General features: G+C 42.9%; 3 protein-coding genes across 3 annotated transcripts; 2 read left to right on the top strand and 1 right to left on the bottom strand.

Annotated features, from left to right (window-relative positions):
• Window positions 1-3192: 3192 nt before the first annotated feature.
• tmem54a (transmembrane protein 54a) lies at window positions 3193-11444 on the bottom strand. The gene is made up of 6 exons (XM_061843903.1): window positions 11101-11444; window positions 7519-7715; window positions 7313-7372; window positions 5315-5509; window positions 5105-5242; window positions 3193-4900 (listed from the first exon to the last, which is right to left on the bottom strand). Exons 1-6 carry the CDS (start codon window positions 11111-11113, stop codon window positions 4766-4768), a joined length of 738 nt encoding a protein of 245 aa, XP_061699887.1. The 5' UTR covers window positions 11114-11444; the 3' UTR covers window positions 3193-4765.
• A 930-nt stretch (window positions 11445-12374) lies between these two features.
• Window positions 12375-17357, top strand: LOC133513336 (tubulin beta-4B chain-like). Its single transcript, XM_061844022.1, has 5 exons — window positions 12375-12622; window positions 14076-14184; window positions 14279-14389; window positions 14866-15110; window positions 16478-17357. Exons 1-5 carry the CDS (start codon window positions 12566-12568, stop codon window positions 17285-17287), a joined length of 1332 nt encoding a protein of 443 aa, XP_061700006.1. The 5' UTR covers window positions 12375-12565; the 3' UTR covers window positions 17288-17357.
• Window positions 17358-17786: 429 nt separating this feature from the next.
• Window positions 17787-21150, top strand: zpcx (zona pellucida protein C). Its single transcript, XM_061844803.1, has 9 exons — window positions 17787-18210; window positions 18272-18381; window positions 19159-19232; window positions 19303-19474; window positions 19556-19658; window positions 19742-19827; window positions 20173-20258; window positions 20323-20944; window positions 21089-21150. Exons 1-9 carry the CDS (start codon window positions 17854-17856, stop codon window positions 21108-21110), a joined length of 1632 nt encoding a protein of 543 aa, XP_061700787.1. The 5' UTR covers window positions 17787-17853; the 3' UTR covers window positions 21111-21150.
• Window positions 21151-21881: the final 731 nt, after the last annotated feature.

Raw genomic sequence — 21881 nt, forward strand, 5'->3', positions numbered from 1 at the left:
CACCATCATTTTCTGAGCTGCTGATCCTCACAAGGGTTGTGGGAGTGCTGGAGCCAATCACAGGGCACAAAGAGACAAAACAACCATTTGGACACACATTCATGCCTCCAGGCAAATTAAGAGTCATTTAAACTAGCTTGCATGTTTTGGGGATGTGTGAGAAAACCCATGCAGAAACAGGGAGAACATGCAAACACCATACAGTCCAGGCTGGGATTTGAACCTGGTCCTCAGAACCGTGAGGGAGACACTTGAGTTGATGACTGCCGCCACATTTTCTCATATTTAAAGCAGATGAAAAAGTTGACTTCCTTTGGGCTTTTCCTGTTTGGGGTCGCCACAGCGTGTCATCTTTTTCCATGTTCACCTATCTCCTGCATCTTCCTCTCTAACATCAAGTACCCTCAGGTCTTCCCTCACAACATCCATCAACTTTCTCTTTGGTCTTCCTCTCCCTCTTTTGCATGGCAGCTCCATCCTCAGCACCCTTCTACCAATATACTCTCTCGCTCACCTCTGGACATGTTCAAACCATCGAAGTCTGGTCTCTCGAACCTCGTCTCTATAACTTCCAAGTTTGGATGTCCCGCTAATTAGTTCATTTCTAATCCTAGCCGCCTCATTCAGAGCGAGAACCTCTACATCTTCATTTCTGCTACCTCCAGCTCTCCTTCCTGTTGTCTCTTCGGTGCCACCATCTCTAATCCGTACATCGTGGCCGGCCTCACCACTGTTTTGTAAACTTTGCCCTTCATCCAAGCAGAGACTCTTCTGTCACATAACACACCAGACACCTTCCGCCAGCTGTTCCAACTTGCTTGGACCCATTTTTTCACTGCTTTACCACACTCACTATTGCTCTGGATTGTTGACCCTAAATATTTGAAGTTGTCCACCCGTGCTATCTCTTCTCCATGGAGCCTCACTCTTCCTCCTCCACCCCTCTCATTCACGTACATATATTCCGTTTTACTTCGGTAATCTTCATTCCTTTCCAGTGTGTGCCAACATCTTTCTCATTGTTCCTCCATGCTTTCACTGCATATCATGATATCATTTGTGAACATCATTGTCCAAGGGGATTCCAGTCTAACCTCATCTGTTAGCCTATCCATTACCACAACAAACAGGAAGGGGATCAGAGCCAATCCCTGATGCAGTCCCACCTCCACCTTAAATTCTTCTGTCACACACATCATTGTTCTGCTGCCATCATACATGTCCTGTACTATTGCAATATATTTCTCCTCCACACCAGACTTGCGCATGCAGTACCACAGTTCCTCTCTTGGTACTCTGTCGTGAGCATTTTCTAGATCCACAAAGAGACAATGTTGCGCCTTCTGACCTTTTCTGTACTTCTCCACGAGCATCCTCAAGGCAAATAATGCATCTGTGGTACTCTTTCTAGGTATGAAACGATACTATTGCTTGCAGATACTTACTTCTGTCCCGAGTCTAGAATCCACAACTCTTTCCCATAACTTCATTGTGTGGCTCATCAACTTTATTCCTCTAGAGTTCCCACAGCTCTGCACATCGCCTTTGTTCTTAAAAATGGGAACTAGCACACTTTTCCTCCATTCTTCAGGCATTTTCTCACCCGCTGGTATTCTGTTGAATAAGTTGGTCAAAAACTCCACAGCCACCTCTCAAAATTGCTTCCATACCTCCACTGGTATGTCATCGGGACCAACTGCCTTTCCATTTTTCATCCTTTGTAGTGCCTTTCTAATTTCCCCCTTACTAATCATTGCCACTTCCTGGCCCTTCACACTTGCCTCTTCTACTCTTCCTTCTTTCATTTTCTTCATTCATCAACTTCTAATCCAATCAACACATTTCCATCTCTATTCTTAATCACCCTTACCTGCAGCACATCCTTCCCATCTCTATCCCTGTCTCGCCAACCTATAGAGATCCTTTTCTCCTTCTTTCGTGTCCAACCTGATGTACATGTTGTCGTGGTCCTCTTATTTAGCCTTCACCACCTCTACCGTTGCCCAACATCGCATCTCAATGTATTCATTTCACCTCTCCTCAGTCCTCTCAGTGTCCCACTTCTTCTTCCCTAATCTCTTTCCTTGTACAGTATGACTTCCTGTATTTTGGGGTTCCATCACCAAGTGTCCTTCTCCCCTTTTCCTACCAGAGGAGACAAAGTATTCTCCTGTCTGTGTCTATGATCACCTTCGCTAGTACTCCAGTCTTCTGGGAACTCCTCCAGTCCATCAAGAGCCTGTCTCATCTCTTTCCGAAAGGCCACACAACATTCTTCCTTTCTCAACTTCCACCACCTGATTCTCTGCTCTACCTTTGTATTCTTAATCTTCCTACCCATCACCAAAGTCATCCTCCACATCAACATCCTATGCTGTCGACCTACACTCTCCCCCACCACGACCTTACAATCAGTAACTCCTTCAGATTACACCGTTTGAACAAAATATAATCCACCTGCGTGCGTCTACCTCTGCTCTTGTAGGTCACCCTATGTTCCTGTCTCTTCTGGAAATAAGTGTTCCTTTCCTGAATGCCGTACTTACCCATCACTTCTCCATCGCCCGTTTCCTTCACCAAAATGTCCATTACAATCTGCACCAATCATATAACACCCTCAATTTCAAATTTCAGCCTGATCACTCGATCTGATACTCTTTTCACCTCCAAGACATTCTTAGCCAGCTCTTCCTTTAAAATAACCCATACTCGATTTCTCTTCCCATCTAATCCATGGTAAAATAATTTAAACCCTGCTCCTAAACTTGTAGCCTTACTCCCTTTCACCTGCTCCCTTGGATGCACAACATATCAACCTTTCTCCTTATCATCATGTCAACCAACTCCTGAGTTTTCATTCAACAACATTCAAAATCCCGACACTCAGTTGTCGGCTGTCCATTCCTCTTCTTCTGCCGACAAATCCGCTGTCTTCCTCTTCTTTGTCTTCGAGCCACGGTAGCTGAATTTCCACCGATGCCCTGTAATTTAACGGTGACAGGGGCGGTCGATGTTAACCCGAATCCTGTATGGTATTCTTTCGATGTACGCTCATATTTGTTTGCCCTAGTTTTACGCCGGATGCCCTTCCTGACGCAACCCTCTGCATTTTTCCAGGCTTGTGACCGGGCTGGATTGCACTGGCCTGTGCCCACATAGGCCTGCATTAAATGAAAAAGCTGACTACCGTGTATTAACATTTTTAATACGCAATATGATAATTACATGAAATGGCAGTGTTTTAACAAGTATAAAAAGCTATATGTAGTAAAGATATTAAAGACAAATGTCTACCACTCAAAATGTTAGGCTCATGTGTAGAGTGAAGAAAAAAAGTATTTGAACACCCTGCTATATTGCTAGTTCTCCCACTTAGAAATCATGAAGGCGTCTGAAATTTTCATCGTAGGTGCATGTCCACTGTGAGAGAGATATCCTAAAAAGAAAAATCCAGAAATCACAATGTATGATTTTTTAACAATTTGTGTGATACTGCTGTAAATAAGTATTTGAACACCTATCAGCTAGAATTCTGACCCTCTAAGACCTGCCTTTAAAGGTCCACCTCCACTCCATGTATTATCCTGAATCAAATGCACCTGTGTGAGGTCGTTAGCTGCATAAAGACACCTGTCCACCCCATACAATCAGTAAGACTCAAACTTGTAACACGGCCAAGGTCAAAGAGCTATCCAAAGACACCAAAGACAAAATTGTACAACTCCACACGGCTGGAAAGGGCTACGGAGAAATAGCCAAGCAGCTTGGTGAAAAAAGGTCCACTGTTGGAGCAATCATTAGAAAATGGAAGAAGCTTAACATGACAGTCAATCTCAATCGGAGTGGAGCCCCATGCAAGATATCCCTTTGTTGGGGTCTGAATGATCCTTAGAAAGGTGAGGAATCAGCCCAGGACTACACGACAGGACTTGGTCAATGACCTGAAAAGAGATGCGACCACCGTTTCTCACGTGACTGTTGGTAATACACTAAGACATCATGGTTTGAAATCATGCATGGCACGGAAGGTTCCCCTGCTTAAATCAGCACATGTCAAGGCCCGTCTTAAGTTTGCTCATGACAATTTGGATAATAAAGGAGTCATGGAGAAAGAGAAAGGGCTGTCAGATGAGACCAAAATTGAACTATTTGGTCATAATTCCACTAACCATGTTTGGAGGAAGACGAATGATGAGTTCCATCCCAAGAACACCATCCCTACTGTGAAGCATGGGGGTGGTAGCATCATGCCTTGGGGGTGCTTTTCTGTACATAGGACAGGACGACTGCACTGTATTAAGGAGAGGATGACCGCGGCCGCGTATTGTGAGATTTTGGAGAACAACCTCTTTCCCTCAGTCAAAGCATTGAAGATGGGTCCGTGTTTCTCAGCGACAGCCCAGAAACCTGTCTGATCTAGAGAAGATCTGTGTGGAGGAGTGGGCCAAAATCCCTCTTGCAGTGTTGTGCAAATCTGGTGAACTACAGGAAACAATTGACCTCTGTAATTGCAAACAAAGGCTAATGTACCAAATATTAACATTGGTTTTCTCAGGTGTTGAAATACTTAACTGCAGCTGTGTCAAACACATTGTTAAAAAAAAAAAAAATGATACATTGTGATTTCTGAAATTTTCTTTTGAGATGATGACCTATAATGAAAATTTCAGACCCCTCAATGATTTCGAAATGGGAGAACTTGCACTATAGCAGGGTGTTCAAATACTTATTTTCTTCACTGTATATAGTAACAATCTCCGTGTGCTCAGAGCCAGTGGCTCTGTTCTGCTGCAGCACCGCTGTCCAGCAGCACATCTCGCTCCACGTCCTCGCTATCGCGCTCAGTCGGGTGCTCAGATGGAGGCGATTGGGCAATTTCAACAGCCCTCTGCATGCGGACCTGAAACAACAATACAGCCTTTGTAAAACACTCAGGACAAGAACACCGGAAGGATGCCACCATCTGCCAAGACCTGAGCATGTCACCGTGGAAATCCGTTCTAAGGCCTGCCTTAATGTCTCAGTAAATTAGAAAGACTGAGCTCAGTCTATGTGTAATTATTTCAAAATTATGTCTGGATTGCCAAAGATAAGAACACTTTACCCTTTTTGCTATCGTGGGCCTCTGCCTGCACGGACAAAGGTACAGGAACGACGTACAGGCCGCGAAACAGCGGAAAGAGAACACAATTTCCACCACGGACATCAAGATGAGTGGCACCCACAGAATGATTGTGGTGCTCTGATTGAGAAAAAGAAGAAGGTAAATGACTTCAGCAAAAACAATTTGCAACTTCTAATGTTATGTCCTCACATAAATGCGGGTGGGGTCAAAGGGGCACTCATAGGTGACACTGGAAGATCCAACCTCGTGTTTGAGGAGAGTGCAGTGTGTCAGCAGGCTTCGTCCTTTGTGAATAATGGCAGTGATCATGGAAGCTAGCAGGCCCAAAGTGGAGGCGACGGCCAGGAGACCTGCTAGGAAACTGAACACCAGCAGGACCCATTTCTGCAGCGATATTACAGAAGAAGAATACAGTATCAGGCAGTCTTCAAAATAAAATAGCCACAATGCATATGGCATTTTCTTTAATTCCATGACAGGCACGCAGCAGTGATGCATTCATACACAAAATGGCGGAGAACAAACCACCAGCAGTCAGTACAGTGGGACTGCTAAAGCAGAAGGTATACGTTTTTGCTCTTCTTCACGTCAATTTGAAGAGTTTCCCCTCTGACACACAGGCAGTAATCTCACTCTGCAGGTTTACCAAGCAACACTAAATTTAATGGTGAGCACTGTGGATAATTTCTTGTGAAGTTTTTGCAGTACATTTGTCACATACTGTAGCTTCCTGACCGAAATCACTGGGTGGCTTTTTTTTTCTGATATGGTAATTAAAGTGCCATGGACACGTAAAGCATGATTTTTAGTATGTTGTTAATGAAAAAAAAAAGGCAGCAGGAATTGACCCATCTGTTTTTTCACCACACGTCATGATGTTGTCGTATATGGATTTTTGGATCTCCCGCCAGAAAAATCCTCTCAAGGCGTTTGTTTTGGAAAACAAGCAGGAAGTGACGTTTTTCCTAGACACCCACACTGGCGGCTTTATATATTTAAACCAGTCTTACTGGCAGGAAAGGCCGTCTTGTTGTATTGCTGGATATTGCTTGAACACTCGGGAGGATGGATTCACTCTTCATACCTTTCCAAAACACCCAGTTCATTGTGAAAAATGGAATGCACAGGTGCAAAGGATGAGCGCTTCGTGGGTTTCAAATGACAGGGAGATGTGTATAGAGCTATTAAAAAAAAAATGTTGGGGGGGGATGATGTAATTCTCTCAGGAGTAACAAAATACGGTGTCATAATAACTTAATAAAGTATGTAAGTCACGGGTGCTAAATATGCCGTCGCTCGCGGCCGCGGGCGCCGCGGAGGTGGATTGGGCAGGGAGGTGGTTTGGCCGGGTGCGGTTTGGCCACGTGCGGGAAGAGAAAGGAGCCCCCCGCACCGGCCAGTTACTTCGCTTGGCATGGGTCCGCCTGAGTACGCTACATACTGTCATACATACTGTCGGGGAGTATGTTGCCAGTTAGAAGTGATCTGCATATCATCTAAATATGGCTCGAAACGATAGGGTAACATTGCCCTGGTCACTTCACTCGATTGAGTTATGTTCTCTTCTCCAAAAAGAGCTTCTGTGTCAGAGGGGCGTTGGAAAAATCTGAAAATCTCTGTTGTTCGTCTCCCATAGCAGGTGGCATACCGTCTTCTCAATGGCGACTGTCCCAGTGTGACATCTGCAAATGACGTTGCAGGCAATATGGCTACCACTGGGATGTCTGCAACTTTTCGTATGGATGACATGCTCTCTGCTCATTTTATTTCGTATCTACATTAAAGTGAATATTATATGTAGTTTTCATAACAATATCTATTTTAAAATGTATATAAGGCATCCCCGTGCCACTTTAACAATTTTTTTTTTTTACACTTGTATGACAATTGAGGATGTTTATATGATGCAACTTTGCCTGATTTAATGATTAATTTTAATCTGCAGTATTTTCAGTCAGGGCAGGAGTAGAAATTGACCAGCATACTGGAATGGATTGTGTTTGGCTTTGGCAGTCCCACTGTGATGAAATGTGTACTTCCCTATTTGCAGTTTTTCATTTCACACTTATTTTCAGAAAAGGGAGGTCCCATAACTTACTTTTTACTTACTTTCAGAAAAGAGTTACAAGAGAAGCATGCAAACATCATATTTAAGGATTTAGTCAAAGAAAAGCAAACATTTCTCACCAAAATCCTGCTTTTCTTGTTTTTGGACAGGACAATTGCAATTATTCCACCAATAATTCCCTGAAAGGCAGAAGAGACATTTGACCACCAACAAATGTCTATTTACTCTCATTTTCTTCTTTGTTTTCTTTCCAACCATGAATTGAAAATAAAAGAATTCTAAACAAAGCATGACTGTCATTCGTGTTTGTACAAGAGAATCTTACCATCAAGCCCGCCACGATGGCAATGACGTTCGTGATGGCGTACACCATGATGCGGGCCTCGGTGTGCACACTGATGTGCCTGAGCACTGCGCCGTGCACCAGAGCTCCAAGTAGAAAATTGACATGGCCTACTAGCACCAGCGCCAAGCCCATCTTCATCAGGGTTTTGTTGTCTTTGAGGTTGGCGCAGCACACTCCTGCACAAACACAAACATGTTTTTACTTTATGGAAGTAGATTTTTCATTGTATTTCAGTATTTCTTGTCTTGTGACTTTTTACAGATTTTTTTTTCTGAATGGCCTCTTTTTGTTTGGAAATAAAAACACACAGCAGCTGAAATAAGTATTTTAACACCTCTCTACTTTTCTCACTTAAGATATTTCCAAAGATGCTATTGATGTGAAAATGACTTTACTTCCGTGACTCAGTCACACCCGCATGTACTCTTCCTCACTTTTCTTTTCGCTGCACACGACTGCGCGGTGCCGTCTCACCCACACGCCTACACACACCGAGCTTGTTGTCACAACACCCGTTACAAGACAGTTCTCGTTCGAAGAAGAGTAAATTTTGTCTAGTTCCACCGCTTTTTCTTCTATTCGCATGTACACCGACAGTCATTGCATCTGAAAATGACTTTTTTTTTTAAACTTTCACCATTATTATCGAGCGTAAACACAAGCAGCGTGTCTAGCTCGTCTTCACTCTATGTACGCATAAGGAGGCTATCGTGGTCAACAACGTTGACAGGCTGTGTAAATATTACAGTCAATCCTCACTCATTGAATCACATTGAAAAATGACACAAATTGAATCGTTCAATTCAGGTTGGATTTTTATGTTTTTCTGCGCAATGTCATCAGCAGTGCGCAATTGTTTATGTATTATATATCTAACAAGCAACATACAGTGCCTTGTCAACGTATTCGATCCCCTTGAACTTTTCAACCTTTCACCACATTTCCGGTTTCAAACATAAAGATATAAAATTACAATTTTTTTGTCAAGAATCAACAACAAGTGGGACACAATCGTGAAGTGGAACAAAATTCATTGGATATTTTATACTTTTTTTTAACAAATAAAAAACTGAAAAGTGGGTTGTGCAATATTATTCAACCCCTTTACTTTGGCTGCATGTCTGATCAGTTTTCTCCTAGTTCGAGGTGAAATTTAGAGTTACGGTCGGGTCTTGGTAGATTTGCAGTGGTTCGATACTCCTTCCGTTTCAATATGATTGCTTGCACGGTGCTCCTTGAGATGTTTAAAGTTTGGGAACTCAAATCCAGCTTGCTGCTGGTGTGTTCCTTGGTCTTCATGATGCTCTCTGCACTTTAAACAGAACCCTGAGACTATCATAGAGCAGGTGTATTTATACGGAGACTTGATTACGCACAGGTGGATTGTATTTATCGTCATCAGTCAACATTGGATCATCCAGAGATCCTCACTGAATATCTGGAGTGAGTTTGCCGCACTGAAAGGAAAGGGGCCGAATAATATTGCACGCCCCACTTTTCAGGTTTTTATTTGTTGAAAAAGTATAAAATGTCCAATAAATTGTGTTCCACTTCACATTTGTGTCCCACTTGTTGTTGATTCTTGACAAAAAAAACAACAACTTTATATCTTTATGTTTAAAGCCTGAAATGTGGCAAAAGTTTGAAAAGTTCAAGGGGGTCAAATATTTTCAGAAGGCACTGCATATATTGTTATATTAAATACTTATATCAGCAATGTTATTTGTTTGTTTGCGCAATAGAGTGCTGAGTTTTGATTTTGACTTGAGATCTCCACAATAATTCCAAAACCAACCATCCATTTTCTTTGCCGCTTATCCTCACGAGGGTCACGGGGAGTGCTGGAGCCTATCCTAGCTGTCAACGGCAGGATGCAGGATACACCCTGAACTGTTGTTTGCCAGTCAATCGCAGGGCACATAGAGACAAACAGCCACACTCACAATCACACCTAGGGGCAATTTAGACTGTCCAATTAATGCTTTTGGGATGTGGGAGGAAACCCACGCAGGCCCATGGAGAACGTGCAAACTCCACACAGGTGGGGCCAGGATTGAACCCCGGTCTTCAGAACTGTGAGACCAACACTTTATCAACTGATCCACTGTACCACCTAATTCCAAAACCAATCCTGTTTATCTGCATTAACTTGACCCCTCTTGTGCTTTGACGAAAACTACAAGTCCACAATATCGTTAATAGTTTACTGACATCTTTAAGCTAGGCAAAATACACCAGCCCGACATATTCTTGCTTTTTTTTTTTTTGTCTTTTCGTGGAATTCTACCTATAAGACTTTTGTAGCGCCAAGAGATGGCCACTTGATTAAGGATAGTGGACATATTTCTGCACACGAAATATCCTGATTGCTCATACACGGATTTAAAAAGAGGGTTTTACACTTTTTTGCTGCAAGAGGCAACCGACCTATTATTGAGGTACAAAAAATGAATCAAATATCCCTGATCATTTGGGGGGTGGAAGCATTCTAATACAATCAATGCTTATTTTCCTTTAACTCATCCCGAGTCTACTGCCACAATACTAAACACGATTTTTTTCTCTTGAGCACCTGACAAGCACGTTACAATCATCACTCTCTACACAAAGTCAACAAAAGGTTTGGCTGGAGTGTTGCAACATCACTTCCTTGAGGCGTTGGGTACTGCTCCAGCGAATCTCAGCTTTTCGGGTCATCATGTTATTCATCTGTTTACTGGCGTTCACACATAATGTACACACCAAGTGATGACGAAAACACTTCAGTCTAAAATTAGATCACTGGCCACAACATTAAATATGCCTGCCTACTTTATTGAGATCTAGAACAAGCAACATTCCTCTTCAACTTTTTACACTTGTCACAGAGGTCTTCAACTGGACTGAAAAATTTTCAATAAACCACACCAAACTTAATGGAATCATGGTCCAGTCCACCACAGTAAGAAACATAGCTAAATTGTCATTAAGACTGAGATGATTATTGTCATCAATGCCCATGATAGATAGATAGTAAAGTCATAATTACAAAAAAAAAAAGGTACGACTGTAACTGATCGTGCCGTCTTGTTTTCAGAACCTTGACCCATCCATCCATCCATCCATTTTCGAAACCGCTGTGTACTCAAACTTGTGCTTGTGTTCCAAGCTAAAGTGAGCCCACCCTAGCTGACTTTGAGCAAGTGTGTTGAGGCAGGGCACATACAAAGACCCATTTTACACTCACATTCACTCATAATAAACAAAGACCTTGGACTAAACATTTGTAAACAATGGTGTGGTGTCGTATATCACATTTGCATTTGCATTTCACTTATTTTCCCAACTGCAATGATGCAGGAGGCGTACTTGATTTGGCATTAATACTGTATTCCTTAAAGGCCTTTAATTTCTCTGAAATGTTGACATCCGGCACATGACTAATAATACTGTAGTTGCTTGGTATACAGCATTTATAAGCCCTCCAACCCTGTGTAAGTCCAACGACGAGAGAAAAGACCACGCCTGAACGAACACCAGCACACTACTTTGGCTTCAACACACAGGAATGAGAAAACATACCGCAGTTCACCATGATTGGAGTCCTCTTCTCTTCTCTCAAGTGAAAATATGACTAGGTTGAGAGCGGGTGGGCCGCTATCATCTCTGACAGCGATTATTTAAAACTGGCATTGATCTGAGCAACTTTTCTGCTCAACGTCGCTCACCTGCGTCTTCAACTTCCTCACCTGAACGGAAGCCCCGCCCCTCTCCACCACTATCTTTTTAGTCATTTTTTTATCGCACCCTTAAAAACAAAAAAAAATGTCAGATTTTAAACTTTACTAAGCAGATAAGACCTTTTTTAAGGGAATGTATTTAAATGCATCGTCCGGTTTAATTTAGGAGCAGCGGCGCGCTTTGAAAACGAGCACGCGCTTTCCGGACATGGCAGCCTCAATGATTGATTGAGCCATAAAACGTATCAATACTTCGTGGCGTGTACTAATTTTACGGCGTAAAACACGTACATGCCCCTAATGCATCAGTACTGACACGATAGATTTGTTAACTGTTTTTATTAACGTTGAGTTGACAAAACACAAACATAACAAACATCTATGTGCACCCGTTTTACACAAACTATAATAAATGGATCATATCATATCACTGTAATAAGCATTTGGTAAATTGATACCTCACTGTCAAACTGAGACCATTACTTGCATGTCGGTATATTTTGCTTATTTAGAATGAAGTGACGTATGAGTGTTTGTCACTGTTTAAAGATCAGGAAACTAATAGGCTAGTAAGTGAGGAAATGCTGGATTAGAAAAATGAATACAGCATAAAAATAAATACACCCGGATGATTTTCTTTCGAATGTGTTCATTATATAAAAGTGTGGATTGTGCAGGTGCGCCATGCTGTGGTCAGAAGTGTTTGCCACAGGAACGATATGCGATACCACTATAGCTAAAATGAATAATTGATGAGCTGAGAAGAAAATTGTATACTGTGGCGAAAATGCACCTGCAGTTAAAATGCCCACTTTCTTATCTACATATAGCGAGTGCCGTTGTTGTTTAAATATATGGTATGTATTGACTAAATGCATTATTACGTATTGTGTGATGATCTAATTGATCTTCCCATTTTTTGAAAAATAACATACGACATGATATGATGTCTTTTCACGTGCGATGACTAATTGCATGCTGTCACGGTGAAGTTGTCTTGGGTGCGTCTCTGTGTTGCTTATTCGCGAGAAAAAAACATGTTGTCATCTGCAGCTTTAATTCGCGGAAGCGCCTTCTGACACTTTGGGAATGAGGACAGTCGACGTGCAGGCGTCACCCGCGTGCACGTTCGTACTTGCCCGTGCACCTCTGTGACAGAGCCAAGCCGGCTCTGCAGTGGGGTTGCAGGTGTCAGGGCGGCTCTGCTACAAAAGAGACACAAGCTGCAGGGAGAAAAAAAGAAAGAAAGAGCTTCACCTCCAAGCTTTCGAGATATCTTACATCATACATACATATTTGTATCGACAATGAGGGAAATCGTTCACATCCAGGCTGGCCAGTGTGGTAACCAGATTGGTGCCAAGGTAATAACATCTTTTTTTTTTTTTTGTAACTTATCTGGGGATGTCTACAACAATGCAAACGTGAACAAATCGATTTAGAAATACATTGTCAGGACAAAACTTTTAAGACACACCTCTTAAAGCATACATATGTATGGAAATTGTATGTCTTCAACTATTTTTTCCACCAAATAAAACATGTATTGTTAACTTTTATGCGCAATACATTTGAATAGAATCGTTACTATCATTAAAAAACTAAATACATTTTGACTCATTTACATAATTTTTTTCCATTATACAGTTTTTTCATCTAATATAACTGTTTTTCTTATTATGAATTGTTTTGATATTTCTTGTAGTATTCTGTCTGGTCTGTGGTTTGCCTTGTATAAATGATTTTTTTCCCCCCAATAATTAAGATTTTATTCCTGTAAACCAAAGCCTTTTCCCATGACATCACAGCTTTGTCATTATTTTTCTCACAATATGACATGTAATTTGAAAAATTTCAAGTAAAATTTGGTGGTATTTGGTATGACGGCATGGTGGCTCAGCTGGTAAAGCGTTGGCCTCACAGTCTGAGGTCCTGGGTTCAATCCTGGACCCTCCTGTGTGGAGTTAGCATGTTCTCCCCGTGACAGACTGTTTTTCTCGATGTGCCCTGCAATTTCCTGGCACCCAGTTCAGGGTGTACCCCCCGCCTCCTGCCCGTTGACAGCTGGGATAGGCTCCAGCACTCCCCGTGACCCTTGTGAGGATAAGTGGCTAAGAAAATGGATGGATGGTATTTGGTGTATAAAGAAAATTAAAACTGTAGGTTTGCAACATTATGACTAAAATGTGAATTTTGACCAGCATCATTAATATGATTATTAACCACAATTGTTCATCATGTTTTGTAAATCTGGATTTTTGTCAATCATCTGGATTGAATAAATGATTCTAAAAATTACATATTTATTTTATTCTCCGAGCCGCTTATCCTCACAAGCGTTGTGGTGGTGCTGTCACCTACCCCAGCTATCATTGGGCAGGAGGCAGGGTCTACTCTGAACTGGTTGCCAATCGCAGGGCACATAGACGCAATACAACCAATCACACTGACAATCACACCTAGGAGGGGCAATTTAGAGTCTCCAATTAATGCATTTTTATGGGAAGTGGGAGGAAACCGGTGTGCGCGGAGAAAACCCATGTAACCACGGGGAGAACATGAAAACTCCACACAGACAGGCCCAGGATTGAACCCAGGACCTCAGAGCTGTGAGGCCAATGTTTTACCAGCTGCGCCACCGTAAAACCACTTTTGTTTACACTTTCAATTCCCTATTTCTTTAAGAGTGGTGCCATGTTTAGCTAGAGGAAAAAGGTTGTTCAAAGCAAGAAGGTTCTGGATCCAACAGTATTGCTCCGATTGCTACTCTGTACTTTTATTCAGGGACGAATCTTGTGGCCCCCTCTGTTTTTGCAGTTCTGGGAAGTGATCAGTGACGAGCATGGCGTCGACCCAACTGGGACGTACCATGGTGACAGCGATCTGCAGCTGGACAGGATCAACGTTTATTACAACGAAGCAACAGGTTCTGTTTTGTGCTAAAACATTCACACAAGGGATTTCTCACTGACAAATTGTTTTTATACCTCTTGTATTATTGTTATTCCTTCCAATTGAAGGAGGTAAATATGTGCCACGTGCTGTTCTTGTGGACTTGGAACCAGGCACCATGGACTCTGTGAGATCCGGACCCTTTGGACAAATTTTCAGACCTGACAATTTTGTGTTTGGTGAGTGATTTAAATGGCCTGCGCTGCTTACTCTAAAATATCTTGAAGCTCAAATCACATTTTCCAGAGTGGTTGAATTGTAAAGTATGGGGTTTCACGTCCATTTGGTCCTAAATAACAGCGTCATTGTACAGCATCAGATGTTTCCGGAAAAAGTGGCCCCCTGTTAGATTTGAAAAAAGGAATTGTTTGTAAATTAGTCCTACATGAGCATGTTGTGATGATGTAGTGGTTCACTCACCTGAGTCCAGACAAGGCATTTCGGAGTTTCCAAGGATGGTTGGCTGTTTCGATATACGTATCCCGCCTGGTGGACTGGCATCTAGGATAGGGTGTATGTAGTTTGCATTTCGACAAAGTCAGCTCTGATGCGCTCAGCTCCCTGCGACTGAACAGAACAAGGGGTAGTTATAGAAAATGGATGAATAGATGTTTCTGATTGCGTTAAATGGAATGTGTCACTCCTTCCTCTGTAGGTCAGAGCGGTGCTGGTAACAACTGGGCAAAAGGTCACTACACTGAGGGAGCTGAGGTGGTCGACTCGGTCCTGGATGTGGTTCGCAAAGAGTCGGAGAACTGTGACTGTCTGCAAGGGTACCAGCTTACGCATGCCCTGGGTGGTGGAACAGGATCTGGCATGGGAACCCTGCTCATCAGCAAAATTCGTGAAGAATACCCCGATAGGATCATGAATACGTTTAGTGTGGTGCCCTCCCCCAAGGTATGCCAAGCAAAGCAAGTGTATTTGTAGAGCATTTCATTGACAACAGAGTAACTCAATGTAGTTGACATAATTAAAAGCATGTAAAAGCAAAGGAAAAACTTTGTATCAACATTTAAAAGGAGAAAAAAGTGAAAATACAATTAAAACTGCATACAGTGCAAGAAATGTCATTTAAAAGTGGAAATGCACAAAAAAGCATCAGAAAAAGAATGCGTTTTAAACTCGATTTAAAAATTGTGGTTTATGTCACTTGTATTGGCAACCTATTCCATTTGGATAATTGCTAAATGCTGCTTCACAATGTTTGCCTTGGACTCTGTGCTCCACTATTTGAGCTGAGTCTGTCAATCTGAGAGCCCGGCTAGGTTTATATTCCATTATCATTAGGTTTATTCAAGACCTATATGTGTTTTGTGGACTTGGAGATGGCATTTGTCCGTGTCCCTCAAGGAGTCCTGTGGGGGGTCCTTCAGGAGTATGGGGTACTGACCCCACTGAAAGGAGCTGATCGGTCCCTGTACGTCCGGTGTCCGATCCGCATTGCCGCCATTAGGTCGGACTCGTTTTCAGTGAGAGTTGGACTCCACCAAGGCTGCTTTTCACCGATTTTGTTCATAACCTTTATGGATAGAATTTCTAGGCGCAGCCGAGGCGAAGAGGGTGTCCAGTTTGGTGGCCTCAGCATTGAATCTCTGCTCTTTGTGGAGATGATGTGGTTCTGTTGGCTTCATCAAACTGCGATCTCCAACACTCACTGGAGCGGTTCACGGCCAAGTGTGAAGCAGCTGGGATGAGACTCTGCACCTCCAAATCAGAGACTATGGTCCTCAGTCGTAAAAGGGTGGTGTGCTCTCTCCGGGTTGGGGATGAGATCCTTCCCCAAGTGGAGGAGTTCAAATATCTTTGGGTCCTGTTCACGAGTGAGGGAAGAATGGAGCGGGAGAGCGACAGATGGATCGGTGCAGCATCTGCAGTGATGCGGACTTTGTATAGGCGAATCTCTCAATTTATCAGTCGATCTAAGTTCCTTCCCTCACCTATGGTCACAAGCTGTGGGTTGTGACCATAGGTGAGGGAAGGAAAAGAACAAGATCCCGGATACAAGCGGCCGAAATTAGTTTCCTCCGCAAGGAGAGAGGGTGAGAAGCTCGGTCATCTGGGAGGGGCTCAGTGTCGAGCCTCTACTCCTCCACATTGAGAGGAGGCAGATGAGGTGGCTGGGGCATCTGATCCAGATGCTTCTCTGGTAAGGTGTTAGAAGGCAGTTTTAGGAATTGATTTGTTATGTAAGCCATCCTTGTCATACAAGGACTTTCGATTTGTATTGGCTTTATGCTAAATACTTGGTATATTTTTGTCATCAGGTGTCAGACACTGTGGTTGAGCCCTACAACGCTACTCTCTCCATTCACCAGCTTGTTGAGAACACAGATGAAACCTACTGCATTGACAATGAGGCTCTGTACGACATCTGCTTCCGCACTCTCAAATTGACCACACCCACCTATGGAGACCTAAACCACCTTGTGTCCTCTACCATGAGTGGAGTCACGACCTGCCTACGCTTCCCTGGCCAGCTCAACGCTGACCTCCGTAAACTGGCTGTCAACATGGTGCCTTTCCCTCGTTTGCACTTCTTCATGCCTGGCTTCGCTCCCTTGACCAGCAGAGGAAGCCAGCAGTACCGAGCACTCACGGTCCCTGAGCTCACCCAACAAGCATTTGATGCCAAGAATATGATGGCTGCGTGTGACCCGCGTCAAGGCCGCTACCTTACAGTAGCCACTGTGTTCCGCGGCCGAATGTCCATGAAAGAAGTGGACGAGCAGATGCTCAATGTCCAGAACAAGAACAGCAGCTACTTTGTCGAATGGATCCCTAACAACGTCAAGACCGCTGTTTGTGATATTCCGCCCCGCGGCCTCAAGATGGCCGTCACCTTCATTGGCAACACCACAGCCATCCAAGAGATGTTCAAGCGCATCTCTGAGCAGTTCACAGCCATGCTGCGTCGTAAGGCCTTCCTCCACTGGTACACAGGTGAAGGTATGGATGAGATGGAGTTCACTGAAGCTGAGAGCAACATGAATGATTTGGTCTCTGAGTACCAGCAGTACCAGGATGCCACCGCTGAGGATGAAGGAGAGGGTGAGGAGGAGCCTGAAGAGGACTAAAGCCTAAAGATCACAATGTCAATGCATTCATGTCAAATGAAGAAAGCAGTACAGCCTTGTTTTTAATTAAAAAAATCAACATGGTCAACTGTGTCTTCATTCATCAAATATATTCAGTCTAATGCATAAATCACATGCAGTACAGTCCAAAGGTGTGATTGTGAGTGTGGCTGTCTCAATGTGCCCTGCGATTGGCTGGCAACCAGTTCGGGGTGTACCCCGCCTACTGCCCCTTGACACCTGGCATAGGCTCCAGCACTCCCCGCCACCCTTGTGAGGATAAGCGGTGAAGAAAATGGATGGATGGATGGATGTTGCCAAAATTACATGCACGTGCTGCTTGAGCACATTCAATTTTAAGTATTTTATCTGCATAAATAAATCAATGTCATCACATGACTTTCATGGAAGCTGAAATTACCAACCATTGAATGATAGTCTTGAATGCATCGCTACTGCTTACCATTAGTTTGAATGGCAACAGCTGTCACCTCGCTGCTCAGACTTATTAACGGCAAATGGGCTCACAAAATCATTAGAGTGGTTGACTCACTTTGAGCTCAGGAATGGGTGTGCTGGAGGGAATTTTGTGTGTATTTGTGGGACTTCTCTTGTTGCAAGATAGTCGTTCTCTTCCGTATGAAATGGGGAATGATTTCATCTTCAATACCATCTTCAACCCCTGGAGAGCTCGAATCCCTGAATTTGGCATGTTTGCCATGCGCTCTCTTGTCATGAAGGTTCCTGCTGTGCAGGTTTACTGTGATGAAAGTGAACTAACACTATTTGTGGACAAAAGAATGGGTGCTGCCACCCTGAACCGAGAGGACATCCAGTTGGGTGATGGCTGCTACAGCAACAGTGAGCTAGCAGGTCAACTGATGTTCACATACGGACACGATCAATGTGGAACAAGACATGAAGTGAGTACAACAGTCTGACTGAATTTATTAGTTTGAATGACCTTCTGAATCAATCTGACAGGTGCAGAATGGCCTGGATGTCTTCTCCAATTCTCTCCATTTCAGTCCCAGGAAGGTCTTGAATATGAAGCCCATACATTCTGATGTGCATGTCTCCTGCATTCCAAATAGGTATTGTGTGTGTGCATGTTAAACTTGCACGTTTTTAGTGAACACGTGTGTAAAAGTTGTATGAATGACTACAATACAGGACTGTAATTCTTCTTAATCCTGAAAGTTTCCCATCTGCCCCCATAAAATGACTGAAATATACATTGTACTACATGAGTGCAGGAATTTCGTAGAAGGGTTTTCAATTTTGGCCAAATACTATATTTTAATCAAAACTTACTGGGGAGAGTTGTACTTAAGTGTAGCGTGCTGGGACCAAAGAAAACAGAGTACGCTGCACTGCTCTGCATTGGCTACAACCACATCACATGGTTTATGCACCCCCCCCCCCTTTTTTTTTTTAATTCCCTTCCTTGTCTTATATGACCCTGTGTGGGTATAGGCTGTTCAATTTAATCCTGCAGATGCAGTTTTCCTAAAGCCTGCAAAAGAACCAGTGGGAGATCAACCTTATATTAATCAAACAAAAGCTAGCATTTAAAAACCTGAATTGTATGTATCCCTTGCCTATGGTTAAATATTGGAAATGGAAATTGCATTGACTTGCTGAGGGATGTTACGTTAACTATATGGCGCCCTCTCCTGATGTACGGCTTTGGGTGGGACGTAAGGTTAATACTTTTTTGTATGTGTGTTCTGTTGGGATTTCTGTCATCCACGCAATGATGTGGCTCTGGTCTTCCCCAAATGTCTTCAATGTAAAGATGAAACAGTGGGAAGCCAGCAAATGTATAAGGGAGGGAAATCTGCTTTAGGCCATAAATGTATGGTTTCCAGGTCTAACGAGCAGCGCTTGCCTTATCAACCCCTTGCTGATAAACGCAAACAATTCAGCATACAAGCAATGGATGGTGAGTACATATTACAGTTAATACTTGGAATGAGTGTTAGATGCTGCAGCTCAAAATGTTTGTTGTGTAGCCTCATGGACCAGTCCAGCAGAATCTAACGTCTATATACGAGGCCAAAGCATCAACGTCCAGGTGTCTGCTAAAATCAGTCCTCATCAGCGACTCTTTATCCAGTCCTGCTTTGTCTCTTCATCGCCGGAGATTCATACTAAACCCAGGCATGCGATCATAATGAATAAAGGGTGAGCACACACCCCCACCCAACTGTACAGGATACATGATGGGAATAGTTTGTACAGAATTGACTCTATGGCTCCTTCCAGGTGTGCAGCCCCATCTGGTTCTCCTTATACAATCATTACATTTCTTGACTCTGATTATTCACAAGTGAAGTTTGCGCTCCATTCTACTCATTTAATTTCAGAGGTGAGTTGTATCAAAGCATTTCAGGATCTATTGTTTAATGAATGACTTGATCTCGCTCTCCCCTCACCCTGCCCCTCTTGAAGATGTATATCCACTGTAGTGTGCTCATCTCAGACATTGGGATAACAAGTGGCTCCAAATCCTGCAACTATGACTTGGTCAATTCAAGGTATTTGCTAAATTACTGGATCAGCGTAGTGGCTTATGTTCTTAGAAACATGGTCCCCAAAATTCCCGCTGTTTTTACAGCCCACGCGGACTGGTTCCGCAAAGTAGCGGAAATTAGTTCTGCCTCCAATTGCATAAATGACAGCAGATGAGCAGTAAAAGGAAGGAAAAATTATTACGGGACAGCTACTTGTCCATTTCCAGTGTTACATTTGAAGTAGCAATTCTGTTTGGTTGCTTTTTAAAGATCAAGTATGACTCAACTCTCCAGCCATGAGCAAAGAAAAAAAAAAAAAAAAAATTTGATTGTCCCCTCCCCATGTGCTCAACTCTGGTTACATTTCAGATGGGAGGAGCTAAGTGGCAATGTGGAGGTGTGCCGTTGCTGTAACTCTAAGTGTAAAGGCTTGTCAGTCATGCACCATCCTTTAGGTTTGTGATTGAATTAAACTCAACAAAATTCACAAGTCAAACTAAATCAATCTTTTCTGTCCAGATTCAAAAGCAGTCCTCAGCACGGGTCCATTTTTCATAGTGGAAAGATCAGCACCTTCTATCCCAGAAGCACTCTTGGATTCCATGCAGTCGGATGCTGCCGCACCAGAGGAAGCGACTGTCATTGATACTTCAGTTCCAAGTGAGGATCCTGAATTCCAGTGGCCATCTCCACTGGGGGCTGTTCTGGTTTTGAGTCGAGACCCGAACTCCAGCCTGTCGCTGGTGCTGCCTGCGCGAAATGAACAAGGCAATAGTGCAAGTGATAGCCCATTGAATGAGCTCCAGAGTCCCACCATGGAGCAAGAGATCAGCCTTAATCATATCAAAGGTCAAAGTGCAAACTTGGTCCAGGATAGGCCCCTGCACGCGGAGGTGCAAAATAAACAGTGGCCTGATGACCAAATTGTCATACACAAAGAGCGAGTCAAAGATGTGCTGCCAATACTCCACTCTAAAATTCAGCTGACCAAAAATGCTGATGGCTCTAAAACTTTAAGTTATGAAGAAGCAGTGGGAGCACAAGATGGAGATGCCATAAGAACACATGGAGGGAATGAAGCTGGGTGTAAACAGAAGAGAGCACGCAGGGGACTAAGTTGCATTTTTCTGGGTTTGTTGAGGTAATTCAGCTTGTAGCGTACACCTTTCCTCATAGAATCTATCATTTAAAAAAAAAAAAAAAAAACTGAACTCTGTACAAGAGCTTTTGTGTGGCTAGTAAACAATTTTTTTTTTTCCCTCTCCCCCTCCTTTCTCAATTCTAGGTTGATGGATCATGTGGAGTAACTTCAACTCTCAAGGCATATTAAAACTATTTACAATTCAACCAAGTGGCTTTTGTTCATTGGCTACTTAATGTAACGTGTATCTTTACTAGTAATGCTAATAAGTGTTGTAACTGCACAATCTTTTTCAGTCATGACCATGTGGTTATGGATTTTTTTTTTTTTTGTTTTTTTTTTTTTAAATGCATGAGTGAACTCTATAGGGAATGTTGAGAAAATTCCAACAGTTAACTGTCAGTTATGAAAGTACCATAATATAACTTACATTTTTATTACTCCAATACCAACATTTTCCTAAATGTACAAATTATCCTTTGCAAGCATATCAATGTTCCATGTGCATGATTTTTGAATGTAGGAGAAGGTGGAGTACCTGCAATTAAAATCCAAAATCTTCTGTGCTGTCAGGCAGATGTTATTCAGGGAGGTGACACTAGAAGTACTAGCTTAGTTTGAGAGAATTTTCCATTTGACTTGATCTTTAGAATGAAATTAAGTTTCTTACACTCACCTGCATACACATGCAATTTTGAAACTATACCAGTGATACGTTTAGCAACTAGTAATAATGGTTAAATAGCAATGCGAGGGACTTGACAATGAAGTCTTCCATGGAGTGTGTGTATTGGGGGGGGGGGGTTAACATTTCTCTTGGGTAGACACCTGGGGCCTGCTCTTCCCCCACTGCCTTGTGGCTAGCAGGTGATGGGTGGGCACCGCTCTGGCCCCACAGGTGCACCTCCTTCCTCGCCCATCATTGCTGGCAGCTAGT

The sequence above is a fragment of the Syngnathoides biaculeatus genome, chromosome 15, assembly GCF_019802595.1.
Source record: "Syngnathoides biaculeatus isolate LvHL_M chromosome 15, ASM1980259v1, whole genome shotgun sequence".
In the NCBI taxonomy this organism is placed as follows: domain Eukaryota; kingdom Metazoa; phylum Chordata; class Actinopteri; order Syngnathiformes; family Syngnathidae; genus Syngnathoides; species Syngnathoides biaculeatus.

What these genes read in the sequence shown, in the direction of transcription:
- tmem54a (XM_061843903.1), bottom strand. An exon ending in ACAAGAAAAGCAGGATTTTG is followed by an intron (nt 5,510 to 7,312) that starts GTGAGAAATGTT and finishes ATATCGCTGCAG; the next exon opens with AAATGGGTCCTGCTGGTGTT. An exon ending in TTGACCCCACCCGCATTTAT is followed by an intron (nt 5,243 to 5,314) that starts GTGAGGACATAA and finishes TTTCTCAATCAG; the next exon opens with AGCACCACAATCATTCTGTG.
- LOC133513336 (XM_061844022.1), top strand. Translation starts at nt 12,566, where the DNA reads ATGAGGGAAATCGTTCACATCCAGGCTGGCCAGTGTGGTAACCAGATT. An exon ending in GTAACCAGATTGGTGCCAAG is followed by an intron (nt 12,623 to 14,075) that starts GTAATAACATCT and finishes CTGTTTTTGCAG; the next exon opens with TTCTGGGAAGTGATCAGTGA. An exon ending in ACCTGACAATTTTGTGTTTG is followed by an intron (nt 14,390 to 14,865) that starts GTGAGTGATTTA and finishes CTTCCTCTGTAG; the next exon opens with GTCAGAGCGGTGCTGGTAAC.
- zpcx (XM_061844803.1), top strand. Translation starts at nt 17,854, where the DNA reads ATGGGTGTGCTGGAGGGAATTTTGTGTGTATTTGTGGGACTTCTCTTG. An exon ending in GCGATCATAATGAATAAAGG is followed by an intron (nt 19,475 to 19,555) that starts GTGAGCACACAC and finishes GGCTCCTTCCAG; the next exon opens with GTGTGCAGCCCCATCTGGTT. An exon ending in CTACTCATTTAATTTCAGAG is followed by an intron (nt 19,659 to 19,741) that starts GTGAGTTGTATC and finishes CCCCTCTTGAAG; the next exon opens with ATGTATATCCACTGTAGTGT.